Raw genomic sequence first — 15,568 nt, forward strand, 5'->3', positions numbered from 1 at the left:
AACTAAGTTCCGCGCATGCTCAGAAAGGCTTAACACGCCGAAAGTTATAATGCAGTGTATAGGACGTCGTATTTTTCGTCCCCCCGTACGTGCCGTTCACGTCATCGCGCACGGTTTCAGCAAACTGTTCGTTCGTCGTGTGTGGCCATGTCCGTCCATGCTAATTTTGAGCGGACTGTTTGCCGAAACTGTTTGACGGACAAAGTTGGGCGAACAGTCCCCGCGTGTGTACGCGGCCTTAGTGCCAGTGGGGGACAGATGCTTTATCCACCTAGGTAAGTATGATTGTTAAAAAAAAATTCCCTTAAAACCCTCCTCTAACTAACTGTTAAAGCGGGGTTCCACCCAAAAATTGAACTTCCGCTTATCTGTTTCCTCCCCCCCTCCAGTGTCACTTTTGGCAGCTTTCAGGGGGAGGGGTAGCAGATACCTATCTAATACAGGTATTTGCTCCCACTTTCGGCGAGAAATCACCGCAGAATCTACAGTGATCTACACCATGTCCAGCCCCTGCTCTGTTACCCCCTGCTGGGAGACACACAGGTCCTAGAAAACAACAGGGACCAGTCAGGATGCGCAGAGCGACTCACCCATGCGCAGTAGGGAACCAGGCTGTGAAGCCACAAGGCTTCACCTTCTGATTCCCTTACTGAAGATGCTGGCGTCTCCACCTGTGAGCCGAGGGATGGGTCGGCTTCGGGCGAGGACATCATGGGCTCCCTGGACAGGTAAGTGTCCTTATTTTAAAAGTCAGCAGCTGCAGTATTTGTAGCTGCTGACTTTTTTTTTGCCAGAACTTTAAATCATAAATGTACCAGTCAACAAAATCCATGGCCACATGAAGTGTCTCAGAATGGTCCTGAAGTTTCTATCTTTTGGACTTTAGAACTTCTTTCATGTGCCATGTCCCTGCTTTTTGTGAAGTGGACATTTGGTTTACATTGGCTTTCCAATAGGAACTGGCCATCTAACTAGCAGCATTATATACTGCATGCAGGTTTCACTGGAACTTTACTCATGTGAACCACTGTAAAAACTGGGCCCCAATGCTAGCCAGCTGACAAACTAGAGCTAAAGATTCAGATAGCTGCTTTACAAGAACGTTGCCTATTATCCATAGTAAGAGGAACCTCTTTAGAAAGTTTAAAATGTCATTGCCGCCATTCATTTAGAGTGGATATAGCCATCTGCTTACAGAGGAGTTATGTTCCAGCTGTTCCAGTTTTCTAATGCCTTTACTTAATACTGATTTTGTGGATTACCAGGTTTACTGTAATTTAGCTGCATAAAACTCCATTCTATGCTGTTATAGCCTGGTGAAAATATTATCTAGTGAACCGTGATTGACCTAATCCTTTACTTACTCATTTATAGGGATGAGCCGATCACCCCCCAGTTCGGTTCGCACCAGAACATTTCACCATAATGAAAAATCAAAAGTGCTTATATGCAAGCTATTGCCATAAAACGTGTATGGGGACCTGGATTCTGCCCCAGGGGACATGTATCAATGCAAAAAAAAAGTTTTAAAAATGAAAGTTTTTTTCAGGAGCAGTGATTTAACCACTTAAGCCCTGGACCATTTTGCAGGCCAAAGACCAGGGCACTTTTTGCGATTCGGCACTGCGTCGCTTTAACTGACGATTGCGCGGTCATGCGACGTGGCTCACAAACAAAATTGACGTGTTTTTTTCCCACAAATAGAGCTTTCTTTTAGTGGTATTTGGTCACCCCTGCTGTTTTTATTTTTTGCACTATAAACAAAAAAAGAGAGTCAGTTTTGAAAAAAAAGCATTATTTTTTACATTTTGCTATAATAAATATCCCCCAATAATATATAAAAAAAACAATTTTTTTCCTCAGTTTAGGCCGATACGTATTCTTCTACATATTTTTGGTAAAAAAATTGCAATAAGTGATTATTGATTGGTTTGCATAAAAGTTTTAGCGTTTACAAAATAGGAGATAGTTTTATGGCATTTTTATTAATAGTTTTTTTTTACTAGTAATGGTGGCAATTTTTATCATGACTGCGACATTATGGCGCACACACCAGACATTTTTGACACATTTTTGGGACTATTGTCATTTATACAGCAATCAGTGCTATACAAATGCACTGATTCCTGTGTAAATGACATTGGCAGTAAAGGGGTTAACCACTAGGTGGCAGTGTAGGGGTTAAGTGAGCCCTGGGGAGTGATTCTAACTGTGGGGGGCATCTCCCTGTTCTTCCTCCCCATAAGATGATCGTGGGTATCCCCGCGGCGATCGAGTCTGCGGGACCCACGATTAGACTCACGACCGGCGCGCGCATGCGATGGCACTGCAGCAAATTTAAAGGGATGTACCTGTACGCCCATTTGCCTGTCCGTGCCATTCTGCCGACGTACATCAGTGTGCGCCATTGGCCAGTGGTTAATAATGCTTAAAGTGAAACAATAAAAATGAAATATTCCTTTAAATGTCAGGCCTGGGGGTGTCTCTAGTATGCCTGTAAAGTAGCGCATCTTTCCTGTGTTTAAAACAATACCACAGCAAAAATTTAATTTCTAAAGGAAAAAATCTCATTTAAAGCTGCTCGTGGCTGTATTGAATTGTCGGATACTGGCAATATAGATAAAAATACCAAAAATGCTAAAAAAAATGGCGTGGATGCCCCCCCCCCCAATCCATACCAGACCCTTCAGGTTCAGTGTGGATATTAAGGGGAACCCTGCACTAAAATGTTTAAAACAATGGCATGGGGGTCCCCCAGGCCCCCAGGCACTATATACTCTGAACATCAGTATATATACTATATGGCCTGCTCTATATACTCTGCAGAAAATTGGGCCTTAGGTGTTGGAGGTACCAGAACACTGTAAGCCCTCACAGTTACTCTTGTTAGGTGCAGGAACGGGCCCTGCGTTGAAATATTACATAGTTACATAGCTATTAAAGTTGAATAAACACACCAGTCCATCCAGCTCAACCTGAGTGAATTGTCCCTATCCCTGTGCATCATGTCTCATTAAGATGAAGATAAAGATTACTTTATATTTAAGGTACCAATATAGCGCCGACAATTTACGCAGCGCTCCACACATATATATCGTACACTCACATCGGTCCCTACCCTCAAGGAGCCCACAATCCAAGGTCCCCAACTCATATACTAGGGCCAATTTTTTTGACAGAAGCCAATTAACCTACCAGCATGTCTTTGAGTATTGTATGAAAATGTTTAATTACATGACCCTGTTAAACAGGGCCTTGGGTGGTGGTGGTGGTGGTGCCACAATACTGTAACCCCTCACAGATATTAATGTTGGATGCAGCAATGGACCCTACTGTGAAACATGACTGCCAGTTTCATGTCCTTCTGTGGCAACCCCTCTCTCTAGGCTCACGTTACTCCCTTCCTCAACCTGGGAACCAACATCGGAGCCTTCAAATCGCTGCGCATCCTCAAGCAGCATATAACCGACACTGTGGTTGAATAATTTTGGGGACTCCTCCGTGCATGATGGTGGAGCTACAGAAGGAGTGACTGTGGACAAGGAGCTGGTGGAATAGGCCTCTGGAGGATATTAGTTATGAGGAAAGGTTGTGAGCACTGAACTTATTCTCTCTGGAGAAGAGACGCTGGAGACCCTTTATTAGCTTTGTTGACCTTCTTTGTACTCGCTCCATTTCAAGTACATCCTTCCTGAGGACTGGTGCCCAGAACTGGACAGCATACTCTAGGCGCAGCCGGACCAGAGTTGATCCTCTTTTTAATGCATGCCATTATTCTGTTTGCTTTGTTAGCAGCAGCTTGTCATTGCACGCCATTGCTGAGCCTATCATCTACTAGGACCCCCAGGTCCCTTTCCATTCTAGATTCCACCAGAGGTTCTCCCACCAGTGTATAGATTGCATTCATATTTTTGCCACAAAAATGCATTATTTTAAATTGTTCTACATTGAATCTCATTTCCCATGTAGTTGCCAACCCAATTAATTTGTTCAGATCTTTTTGCAAGGTTTCCACATCCTGCGGAGAAGTTATTGCCCTGCTTAGCTTAGTATCGTCCACAAATATAGAGATTGAACTGTTTACCCCATCCTCCAGGTCGTTTATGAACAAATTAAATAGGATTGACCCCACTACCCACCCCTGACCATTTCGAGTACTCTTCATTTATCACCACCCTCTGAACTCGCCCTTGTAGCCAGTTTCCAATCCATGTACTCATCTTATGGTCCATACCAACGGACCTTATTTTGTACAGTAAACGTTTATGGGGAACTGTGTCAAACCAGATACACCACGTCTACGAGCCTTTCTTTATCTAGGTGGCAACTCACCTCCTCATAGAAGGTTAATAGATTGGTTTGCCAAGAACGATTCTTCATAAATCCATGCTGATTACTGCCAATCAGGGCTTTTTTTCAGCCGGAATGTGGGAGAACGCAGTTCTGGCACCTCCAGCACTGAATATATGTAATAGCATGGGGTATGGGGTGTGCTGGAGGGTCTATTGATGTTGGCTGCTGGGGAATCTATTGTCACTGGTGGGGATCTGATTTTGTGTGAGGGTCTATTGTTGCTGATGGGGAATCTATTGTTGCTGGGGGGTCGTATGTTGCTGGAAGGGATCTACTGTTGAGGGAGAGGTCTATTTTTACTGGTTGCTGAAGGATCTATTGATGCTGGCTGCTGGGAGACCTGTTGTTGCTGCTGGGGGGGGGGGGGGCGTAATGTTGCTTGGGTGGATATTTTGTTACTGGGTATGATATTTTGCTGTAGGTAGTTCACTGTTGCTGCAGGGAAGCTATTGTTGTTGGGGTGGAGTCCATTGTTGCTGGTGGAGTCTATTGTTGTGTGGGGATCTATTGCTGGGATTATATTGTTGCTGTCTGCAGGGGATCTATTTTACTGCTTTTCTTTTTATCATCAACATGTTCCATACAAATTATTTAGCACCACAAAATGATACTTGGTTATGTATTCTCTAAAATTGGCAGTACTGGTAGGTGGGTAGGGGGTGGAATCAAGGGACGGTGGTCAGAGGTGGGTAGGGGGCAGAGACAAGTGGTGACTCAGACGGGGGGAGTTTCTGCACCTATTCTCCGAGAAAAAAAAGCCCTGCTGCTACTGATACCATTCTTATTACTAAAATCTTGTATATAGTCCCTTATCATCCCCTCGGTCGAATTGAGGGCAAAAAAAACAAAACGAATTCCGAAAACGAATAAAATGAATTTAACTAAACATTTTAATTTGTATAAATAACAAATCGGAACAAAACTATTTTTTTTTCATTCTCCACAAGCAGATATAACACAGCACTTTCAATTTTATATCCACTTTGGTGGGTAAAAAAATAACATAGCATATACAATTGCGACACAAATTACCCTTCCTTTTCAATCTGCAGCTCTGTAAGTTTCTTAAAATGAAATGCAATATGGCTACATGGAGGTGTTCTCTACACAAAATGTATACAGAACACCACCCAGAAACATAATTTCCTGCTTGTGTGATTGGCTCACTGATTTTGCCCGAAGTCTGCACTAAGATACAAGTCAGATTTCAGGCATCCCCTGCAACAAAAATGCAATTTTTGGTGAGATGCTTCTAAAAGGAACATGTCTAAAGGGATGCAGAACCTGTAATATTCCTTATTAGAGTCCTCCAGGTGCTCCAGCTGACTGATAATTATGAAACCACTCCCATTAGATTCACTTTCCACACGGACACAGACAAACACACAGGGATTTCTTCAGGATAACAAAAGGTAGGAATCCACAGCAAAGTTTGTTAAAATCCTTACAATGTACATAGATCACCCAGAGGGGAATGTTTTTTTTCTCAACAGAAGTGGAGTTACACTTTAAAGGGGAAGTAAACCCTGATGGGTTTACTTCCTCTTTGTCTCCCTGCAAAGGTAAAGCATAATGGACTACTATGCATCGCATTGTAGCCCGTTATGTGTCACTTACCTGACACAGGAACCAGCGATGTCACCGCTGCCCCCTGTAGCACGGACCGTCCATCTTCTTCCGGGTATCGCTGCTCCGGCCACTCACAGCGCTGGAGCAGCGATGACGTCACTCCCGCACATGTGCACGGGAGCCGCCACTAACGGCATATCGCCGTTAGCAGAGGCATGCTCGGCGCACCTGCGCGCCTCTGTGCCTATTTTTTTGTAAATATCTCCTAAACCGTGTAGGTTTAGGAGATATTTCTTGGACCTACAGGTAAGCCTTAATCTAGGCTTACCTGTAGGTCAAAGTGGTTTGTAAGGGTTTACAACCACTTTAATAGAGCAAAGGGAGCCAATGAAAGTTCATTATTGGGGTTTACATACACTTAAACTTAAATGTTCATTAACAGCAGGTCACATTTTGTTCCTGACAATTTTATTTTCTTAGCATGTGTGCTTGAAGCTGTATATTGTTCCTTTTTGTATCATACCCTGCCTAATATATAGAAGTAGCCTTGGAAGCGTACAGCTAAATTCCAGGTAGTTACTAGTAAATGTATTAATATAGCCCTGCTGTATATGTACCCCTTGAAGATGGATTGCCTGCTGTAAATAGCTGTATGGGCCTAATTCTCTATTCAGTTTGAACATATTTTTCTTTCACAAGAGCCTCTTGAATGGAATAGTACATAATCCGTACTTATTTCTAAGAGAATATGTACTTTCAATTTTTTCAGAAATAATAAATTGATTTAAAAGAAATTCATACTTTTTTCCCCCGTAAAGACCTATAGGCAGACGGCCACGTAGACCAATGAAATACATACAATATGTGACCTGTTTTACTGGCCAAACGATTTGTCATCTATTGGTCTTATAATCCATAAGGAAATACATATTTTATTAGTACACCTTGGTATGGTGTTAGTCTAGTCAAGGGTCTCCAAACCTTCTAAATAAAGGGCCAGTTAACTGTTCTGCAGACATTAGGGGTGAGAGACTGTGGTCAGTGGGAGCATGAAAAGGCCCTGTGTCAGTGGAAGTAAGCAGTGCCCCATCCTTGGTTTTAGTGAGAGGAATAATGCCCCATTGTTGTTATCAGTGGAAGAAACGGTGCCCCATCATTGGTGTCAGTGGGAGGAATAGTACCCCAGAGCTGGTGTCTGTGGGGGGAATGGTGCCCCATGATTGATGTTTTTGGGAGAAATGTTACCCCTTGTTGGTATCAGGAGGAGTAACGGTGCCCCATTGTTGGTATAAGGAAGAGGAATGATGTCCTATTGTTGGTATCAGGAAGAGGAATGGTGTCCTATTGTTGGTATTAGTGGGAGGAATAATGCCCTGTCATTGGTGTCAGTGGAAGGAATAAATCTGGTGTATGTGGGGGAATGGTGCCCCATCATTGGTGTTTTTGGGAGAAATGATACCCCCTTGTTGGTATCAGGAGATGGAATGGTGCCCCCTTGTTGGTATCAGGAAGAGGAATGATGTCCTATTGTAGGTATCGGGAAGAGGAATGGTGTCCTATTGTTGGCATCAGTGGGAGGAATTGGGCCCTGCTGTTGATATCAGTGGGAGTAATAGGGCCCTGTTGTTAGTATCAGTGGGAGGAATAGGGCCCTGTTGTTGGTATCAGTGGGAGGAATAGGACCCTGTTGTTGGTATCAGTGGGAGGAATAGGGCCCTGTTGTTGGTATCAGTGGGATGAATTGGGCCCTGTTGTTGGTATCAGTGGGAGGAATAGGGCCCTGTTGGTATCAGTGGGAGGAATTGGGCCCCGTTGTTGGTATCAGTGGGAGGAATTGGGCCCCGTTGTTGGTATCAGTGGGAAAAATTGGGCCCTGTTGTTAGTATCAGTGGGAGAAATATGGCCCTGTTGTTGGTATCAGTGGGAGGAATTTGGCCCTGTTGTTGGTATCAGTGGGAGGAATAGGGCTCTGTTGTTGGTATTAGTGGGAGGAATAGGGCCCTGTTGTTGGTATCAGTGGGAGGAATTGGGCCCCGTTGTTGGTATCAGTGGGATGAATGGGGCCCTGTTGTTGGTATCAGTGGGAGGAATAGGGCCCTGTTGTTGGTATCAGTGGGAGGAATAGGTCCCCATTTCTGGTATCAGTGGGAAAAATGGCGCCCCATCATTGGTGTATGTGGGAGGAATGGTGACCCATCATTGATGTCATTGGATGAAAAAGGGCCAGATAAAGGCAAGTGTAGGCCACAGTTTGAAAACCAATGGTCTAGTCCTTTATTTACATAAAGCAGAGTGATTGGCTGACAGTCTATCTTGAGAAAGAGATCTTGTGAAATATCAGCTTGTGATGCATGTTGCTTTATGAATAATGAACAAGACTATGACTGTGATGAGCTCAGGTGTGTTTGTATCCTAGTCTGAACCCACCTGAGAGAGCCCACCAGGAAGCTGTCATCTGTACTAGGTCAATCATCTGTGGTCGGGGCATTCCCCACCCCATAGCTGCTTGTATATGATTGGCCATAAATGATTGACCCAGTACAATGACAGCTTCCTGACAGGCTCACTGTCTCACTCAGGTGGGTTTGAACTAGGATACAAATACACCTGAGCTCATCATTACTGGTGAAGATTCTTATTTCCTCATGATAGTATGGTGGTGCCTTGAAGCACACTCGCAGTTTCCAATAACATGAAGAAGTAGGTTCCAGTCGAACAGAAAGCATCTGTTGAGAGGGGACAAAGTGCGGCCTGGCCATCTCTTGCCCAGTCAGGAAGGTCTCCAGAGAGATGCAACCCTACGCTTTCCCTCCTCAAATGGAACCTTTCCCCGATTGCTAGTACTGTCACTAACAGACAGGGTACCTTTCCCTACACTACCCACTCACGTACAGCACACCAAACTCAGGGGCCAGGGTCTTAACCTCTTGCCAACCACCCACATACAGTACATTTACTGCGGGACGGCGGCTCCTCTGCGCAAAATCACGTACAGGTACATGATTTTGTACTTCCGGGTCTGTGGCGCGCACGCGTGCCGCCGGCGACCTGCTCCAGCTGTGATTGAATCAGTGGGTCCAGCAGACTGCCGATAGTTTCCAACAGAGGCAGAACAGTGGTCTGCCTATGTAAACAAGGCAGATTGCTGTTCTGTCACTAAGGAAGGTAGGGATTCTGTTTCTGTTTCTGATTCTCTCTTTCTACAGTTAAAGCACATCCCACACAGTTACGAAAGCAATCGCTAGGAACACATTTAACCCTTTGATTGCCCCATGATCTTAATCCCTTCCCTGCCAGTGTCATTAGTACAGTGACAGTGCAAATTTTTTAGCACTAATCGCTGCATTGCAGTCACTGGTCCCCAAAAAAGTATCAAAAGTGTCACTTAGTGTAATTAAATAAATAAATAATAATATCCCATAGTTTGTAGACGCTATAACTTTTGTGCAAACCAATCAATATATGCTTATTGGGATTTTTTTTACCAAAAATATGTAGCAGAATACATAGCCTAAATTGATGAAGAAATTTGATTTTTTTTTCTTTTTTTTGTATATGTTTTATAGCAGAAAGTACAAATTGTATTTATTTTTTTTTCAAAATTGTCAGTCTTTTTTTGTTTACAGTGCAAACAATAAAAAACGCAGAGGTGATCAAATACCACCAAAAGAAAGCTCTGTTTGTGAGAAAAAAGGACATCAATTTTATTTGGGTACAGTCTAGAACGGCCACGCAATTGTCAGTTAACCACTTCAGCCCCGGAAGAATTTAACCCCTTCCCAACCGATTTTCGCGATTCGGCACCGCATCGCTTTAACTGACAATTGCGCGTGCAACGTGGCTCCCAAACAAAATGTATGTCCTTTTTTTCCCACAAATAGAGCTTTCTTTTGGTGGTATTTGATCACCTCTGCAATTTTTATTTTTTGCGACAATTTTGAAAAAAAATCATTTTTTTTACTTTTTGCTATAATAAATATCCCCAAAAAATATATAAAAAATGTTTTTTTCCTCAGTTTAGGCCGATACGTATTCTTCTACATATTTGTGGTAAAAAAATTTGCAATAAGCGTTTATTGATTGGTTTGCGCAAAAGTTATAGCGTCTACAAAATAGGGGATAGTTTTATGGCATTTTTATTAATAATTTTTTTTTTTACTAGTAATGGCGGCGATCATCGATTTTTATTGTGACTGTGACATTATATTGGACACATCGAACAATTTTGACACATTTTTTTGGACCATTGGCATTAATACAGCGATCAATGCAAAAAAATGGCAGTGAAGGGATAACCACTAGGTGGCGCTGTAGGAATTAAGTGTGTCCTAGGGAGTGATTCTAACTGTGGGTGGGTGGGGGCTGTGTGTGACACGTCACTGATCACCGCTCCCGATCACAGGAAGAGCTAATCAGTGACAGTGTCACTAGGCAGAGCGGTGAGATGCTTGTTTACATCAGCATCTGCCCGTTCTTCTTCACCGTGAGACGATTGCGGGTCACGGAGCTCCTGGCCAGCAAGCCACCACTTAATCTGCCTGTACATGCCCTTCTGCCACAGTATATCTTTGTGGGGCGGTCGGGAAGCAGTTAAAGTAACTCAGTATCGCAATAAAAATGGCCTGATCATGAAGGGCGGTAAACCTTCCATAGCAGAACTGGTTAAGTAGACTCTGCCACACCTAAGATGGCCACCAGAGTCATATGGGTGATCAGCATTCAATCACATTTCTGCCCCAGTGACTAAGGAAATCATAGAGAAACCCTGCTACTCCTGACTTCATCTCCCTCTGCATTGCCACTGCGGTGGAGGGCCACTTGCAGTGGAGACAGCAGACTGTACCTGTCTCCATGGCGACCACTGCCACCAAGACTGAAAAGTGTGTCATTCAACCTGGAAGAGGATTGAGGCTGGATGAGTGACTGGGTGAGTCTGCAGGAGACAGCATAGGAGAGGAGGTAGGTATAGAAGCCAGAGCTGCATGTACTACACCATGAGAGCGCCTTTATTTTGTTTCTTAGTATCACTGGAACCCAAGGACGGACTGACCATTTGGCCACTCGGGCACTGCCCAGGGGCCCCATCAGAGTTGCAAGCCTCAGTAAAACCAGGGACAGTATGTAAAAATCTGTGTTTTTTTTACATCTGTCTCTGAAATGTCCCTTACCGACATCCTTTTGGTCTAAAAATTCTGAGATTATAGCTGTATCCACATCTCCAGTACCTTCTCAGCCAATAAAAACATGTCTGTGTATACTGTGTGATTGTATACTGTGTGTGTGTATACTGTGTGGCCCCATAATCTCTGATTGCCTGGGGCCCCATGAGTTGTCAGGCCGCCCCTGCTGGAACCATTTGGATGCAGCATGGTTGGAGGGAGACCTTAACTGCCCATGTGTGCTTTGACCACCTATCATCTAGTGGTCACCCCGGTCTGGTAAGCCTTTTTATTATACTGTCTGGCACGGGGATCACGCTAATCCTACTGCTGTCATTCTGGTCCAACCTCACAGCCTTCTGAACCTAATTACTATTCACCAAGGATCACTGAGGAGAAGACCTCATTGATGCCTGTTGGATTACTTTTATGGATTTATTTGCACTTTATGTCACATTTTTCAAGCCTAATTTTACTAAGCTGCTTTCACTATTTAATTGTGTGAGTGAGGGATCTAGTTTTCTCTCTCCTATGATCTAACGTTATTATTGTTCACTACTTTTAGTGCTGCGTTATATTTGTATTATGGCTTTATAGAGCTGCTGAGGGCTAACTTTATTTGTTTTTCCCATTTGGGCTTTTGGGGAAGGGATGAGTTTTGTGTCCCTGCAAAACAGGGGGAAAATCCATCACTTCCCTGAGTTAAAGCAGCACACATAGTACAGTAAAACACTGGCTAGGCACACAGTTAACCCTTTGATCGCCCCTAATGTTAACCCTTTCCCAGCCAGTGTCATTAGTGCTTTATTAGTGTCACTGGTTCCCACAAAGTGTCAAAAGTTTCAGTTAGTGTTCGACTTACCACCGCAATATCGCAGTCCCGCTTTAAGTCGCTGATCGCCACCATTACTAGTATAAAAAAAATATGGTATATATCCCATAGTTTGTAGACTCTATAACTTTTGCACAAACCAATCAATATATGCTTATTGTGATTTTTTTGTACCAAAAATATGTAGCAGAATACATATTGGCCTAAATTTATAAAGAAATTGTTTTTTTTTCTGTTTTTTTTTTTTAATGGATATGTTTTATAGCAGAAAGAAAATTTTATTTTATTTTTTCAAAATTGTCGGTCATTTTTTGATTATAGTGCAAAAAAAAACAACAACACAGTGGTGATCAAATACCACTAAAAGAAAGCTCTATTTGTGGGGAAAAAATTATAAAAATTTAGTACCTGAAAGAAAACAATAAATAGAAATATTATTTGGGTACAGTGTTGCACGACCATGCAATTATCAGTGGCTTGGGATGAATTTTCAGTAAAAAGTGGCAACCCCGAGTCTCACTCGGGATCGCATTGCAGGATCCATGCAAAGTTAGTTACCTTGCTCCAGGATCCTGCAATGTCTCCCCACTATGTGTGCGGACTGTGTCCTCCGCTTGATTCATCACAGTGCCGGACTCCGTTTCTGACGAGCGTCGCAACGCCCCGGGGATGGAGCATGGCACCAAATTCAAAAAGTTAAAAACACACAATACATACAGTACACTGTAATCTTACAGATTACATTACTGTATGAAATCATTTCACTTCTCTTTTGTCTCTAGTGGTTTGTCCAATGCCCTGCATGCAGTTTTATATTATAGGGCTGCAACTAACGATTATTTTCATAATCGATTAGATGACTGATTATTGTTTCGATTAATCGGTTGACAGCCTTAAAAAAAGGTGTGGTGTATAATTTAGTTAATATGTAAAGTTTAAAAAAAAAGGCAATTTATTCTTAAATATCTCTATGCAGTGGTAAATATAAATAACCAACTATATGGTTAGGGAGCGAAATATCTAATCCACTCTGAGAATGACAGAAGAGATATACTGTGTATATTAGAGGGGATATATACTGTTAGAGGAGATATACCGTATATACTATTGAAGGTATACTGTATATACTATTAGAGGATATATACTGTATATACTATTATAGGCTATATACTGTATATACTTTTAGAGGAGAGATACTGTTTATACTATAAGAGGAGAAATATACTGCATATACTATTAGCACTTGTACACATGGTTTGAGATTCCGACAACCAAATCCGTCTGAGTTATTCTGACGGATTAATTCCGGAAGAGGTCTGGAAGTGATGTTGCATACACACGGTCGGACTAAATTGTCGGAAAATCCGATTGTACATAACGTGATGACGTTATTTCGTTACGACGGGACTACGTTCAGGCTAGTAGCCAATAGCTTTGGTCTAGGAATTTGATCTGAGCATGCGTGGCACTTTGTCCATCGGAGTTGGCTACACATGATCGGAGTATGTCCGATCGGAGCATTTTGTCGGAAAATTTTATCGGCAAGTTGGAAAACTTGGTCCTTTGGATATTCCGACGGGAACAGTCCGATACAGACCACACACAGTCAGAATATTCGACAAAACGGTCCGATAGGAAACATTCCGACAGAATCTCCGACCGTGTGTACAAGGGCTTAGAGGGGATATACTGTATATACCATTAGAGGGGAGATATACTGCATATACCATTAGAGGGTAAATATACTGTATATACCATTAGAGGGGAGATATGCTGTATATACCATTAGAGGGGAGATATAGTGTATATAATATTAAAGGAAAGATATAGTGTATATACTATTAAAGGGTCAATCTGGTAAATATCATCAGACTCATTAACTTTAACCCCATTTTGTTACTGGCAGATTAATCGATTATGAAAATAGTAATCAATTCATTTCATAATTGATTAGTTGTTTCAGCCCTAATTATATATACTGTTCTTTCTGCCTGGAAACTTGAAAATGTCCATAGCAACCCAAAAGTGTCCTTTTCTTGTTTGGACAGATTTAAGTGTGTTATTCCTAAAAATTACAGGCCTACAATATAAAATGCCAAATTTCCATGCAAAACATTGTACTGCTCTGAGCATCAAAAATCTTACATAATCATACCACCAGAAAAAATATAGTCGGATCATGAAGGGGGGAAAACTTCCAGAGGTCAAATGGTTAAACAAAATACATTGTGAAAAATTGTTACAATGTATTTATCAGTAAAACCTGCAAATAGTTTTCTAAGTTAATACATAACGTCCTCTTCACTTTTTTTTCTTTTGCAGATCACCAAGCCAGGAATCTGCCTCCAGAATATGAGCTGGTTGAGCCAGTCAAGGTGGACAAAAATGGCAACTTCTTGTCCTACACCGTCACTCATCATGAAACTCTAAACAGAAGAAAACGGGATTTGCAATCAGCAATGGTGCACTACCGCGTTTTACAGGGGACCAAGGATTTACTTTTTAACTTGTCTGTCAGTGAAGGATTTTTGGCAGATAACTATATCCTTGAAAGAAGAACTGGAAATAATAGTGGAATTAGGATTACCCCTCGATCAGGAGTCTTCTGTCACTTTAGTGGAACAGTCCAACAGCGGGATGTGGGGAGTGGATATGCAGCGATCAGCTCATGCAATGGTCTGGTAAGAACCATTCAGCTATGTGTTTATTTAAATATGAAGCCTAATCTGCTTACATGTTACTTTCCATGGTACACATTCTATAAAGGAAAATAAATGCAATTTATTTAGGGAATTGAAAAGAGGACTTTAAAGTAAACCTGTGCCCAGACTATGAACACTAACAGTCCCTCATTCAACTCTCTAGCTATAAGCATTGAGGTGAAATAGATTTTTAAATTCAAATCAGTTTGAAAGTTGTCCATAATATAAGCACAAGCATACTTTAAGGCTGTTTGGTGAATGGTTACTGATCAGATGAGATATTTTCCTGCACTATGTAAGGCGTGTACAACAGAACACTACATCATGTTGGCAGAAAGGATCAAGGCCCCAGAGGATGAGTCTGTGTGGCATACTCTGAGAGCAGCAGACATGGGCATCTGTAGCATAGGGTGGGGGGGGGGCAAATGCCCCCCCTGGAATCATAAGAAGGTGTTGAAGAATGAAGACAGTTGCCCTGTGTAATGCAATGGCCGCCGCAGCTGCCTCTGCAGCAGCCGTGGACTTTTTTTTCTACGTCTACTTGCCTGGGGCTGCTCTCAGTCTGTTCTGACTTATCACAGATTGATACAGACATCCCTCACCCCCGGCCCGTTCATCGGATTGGCTCTGACTGCTGCTGGGGCTCGGCTGCTCCCACAGGTGCGTGCAGTGGCCGAGAGAGAATACACTGGCAGTGCTATTGCATTACTGAAGAACCACAGGTAACAGCACTGCGGTGCCACTGTGCCAGTAAGATGGAGTATATATATATATATATATATATATATCGCTTGGAAAGTTGGACAGCTGAGCTATTGCTGGAAAAATATATTTGTGTGTGTGTTATAATATCTTCTTCAATTTATATGGAAGTTACTCAGTCTCAGGCATACCAGTCCATGATGCCCATATAAATATAGCCTAGAGAATGTACATCTTTCTATATTGCAATG

At 42.4% G+C, this 15,568-nt stretch overlaps 1 protein-coding gene across 1 annotated transcript in view; it reads left to right on the top strand.

Annotated features, from left to right (window-relative positions):
- The window catches only part of ADAMTS12 (ADAM metallopeptidase with thrombospondin type 1 motif 12), a 678,211-nt gene that overhangs the window by 26,155 nt on the left and 636,488 nt on the right, over window positions 1–15,568 (top strand). The window contains exon 2 of the mRNA XM_077462890.1: window positions 14,236–14,594. Within this exon, the coding sequence (XP_077319016.1) occupies window positions 14,236–14,594 (359 nt within the window). The remainder of the gene's footprint in view (window positions 1–14,235; window positions 14,595–15,568) is intronic.

The sequence above is a fragment of the Lithobates pipiens genome, unplaced genomic scaffold (genome assembly GCF_037356315.1).
Source record: "Lithobates pipiens isolate NorthernLeopardFrog02 unplaced genomic scaffold, aLitPip1_a1.2 Scaffold_3, whole genome shotgun sequence".
In the NCBI taxonomy this organism is placed as follows: Eukaryota; Metazoa; Chordata; class Amphibia; order Anura; family Ranidae; genus Lithobates; species Lithobates pipiens.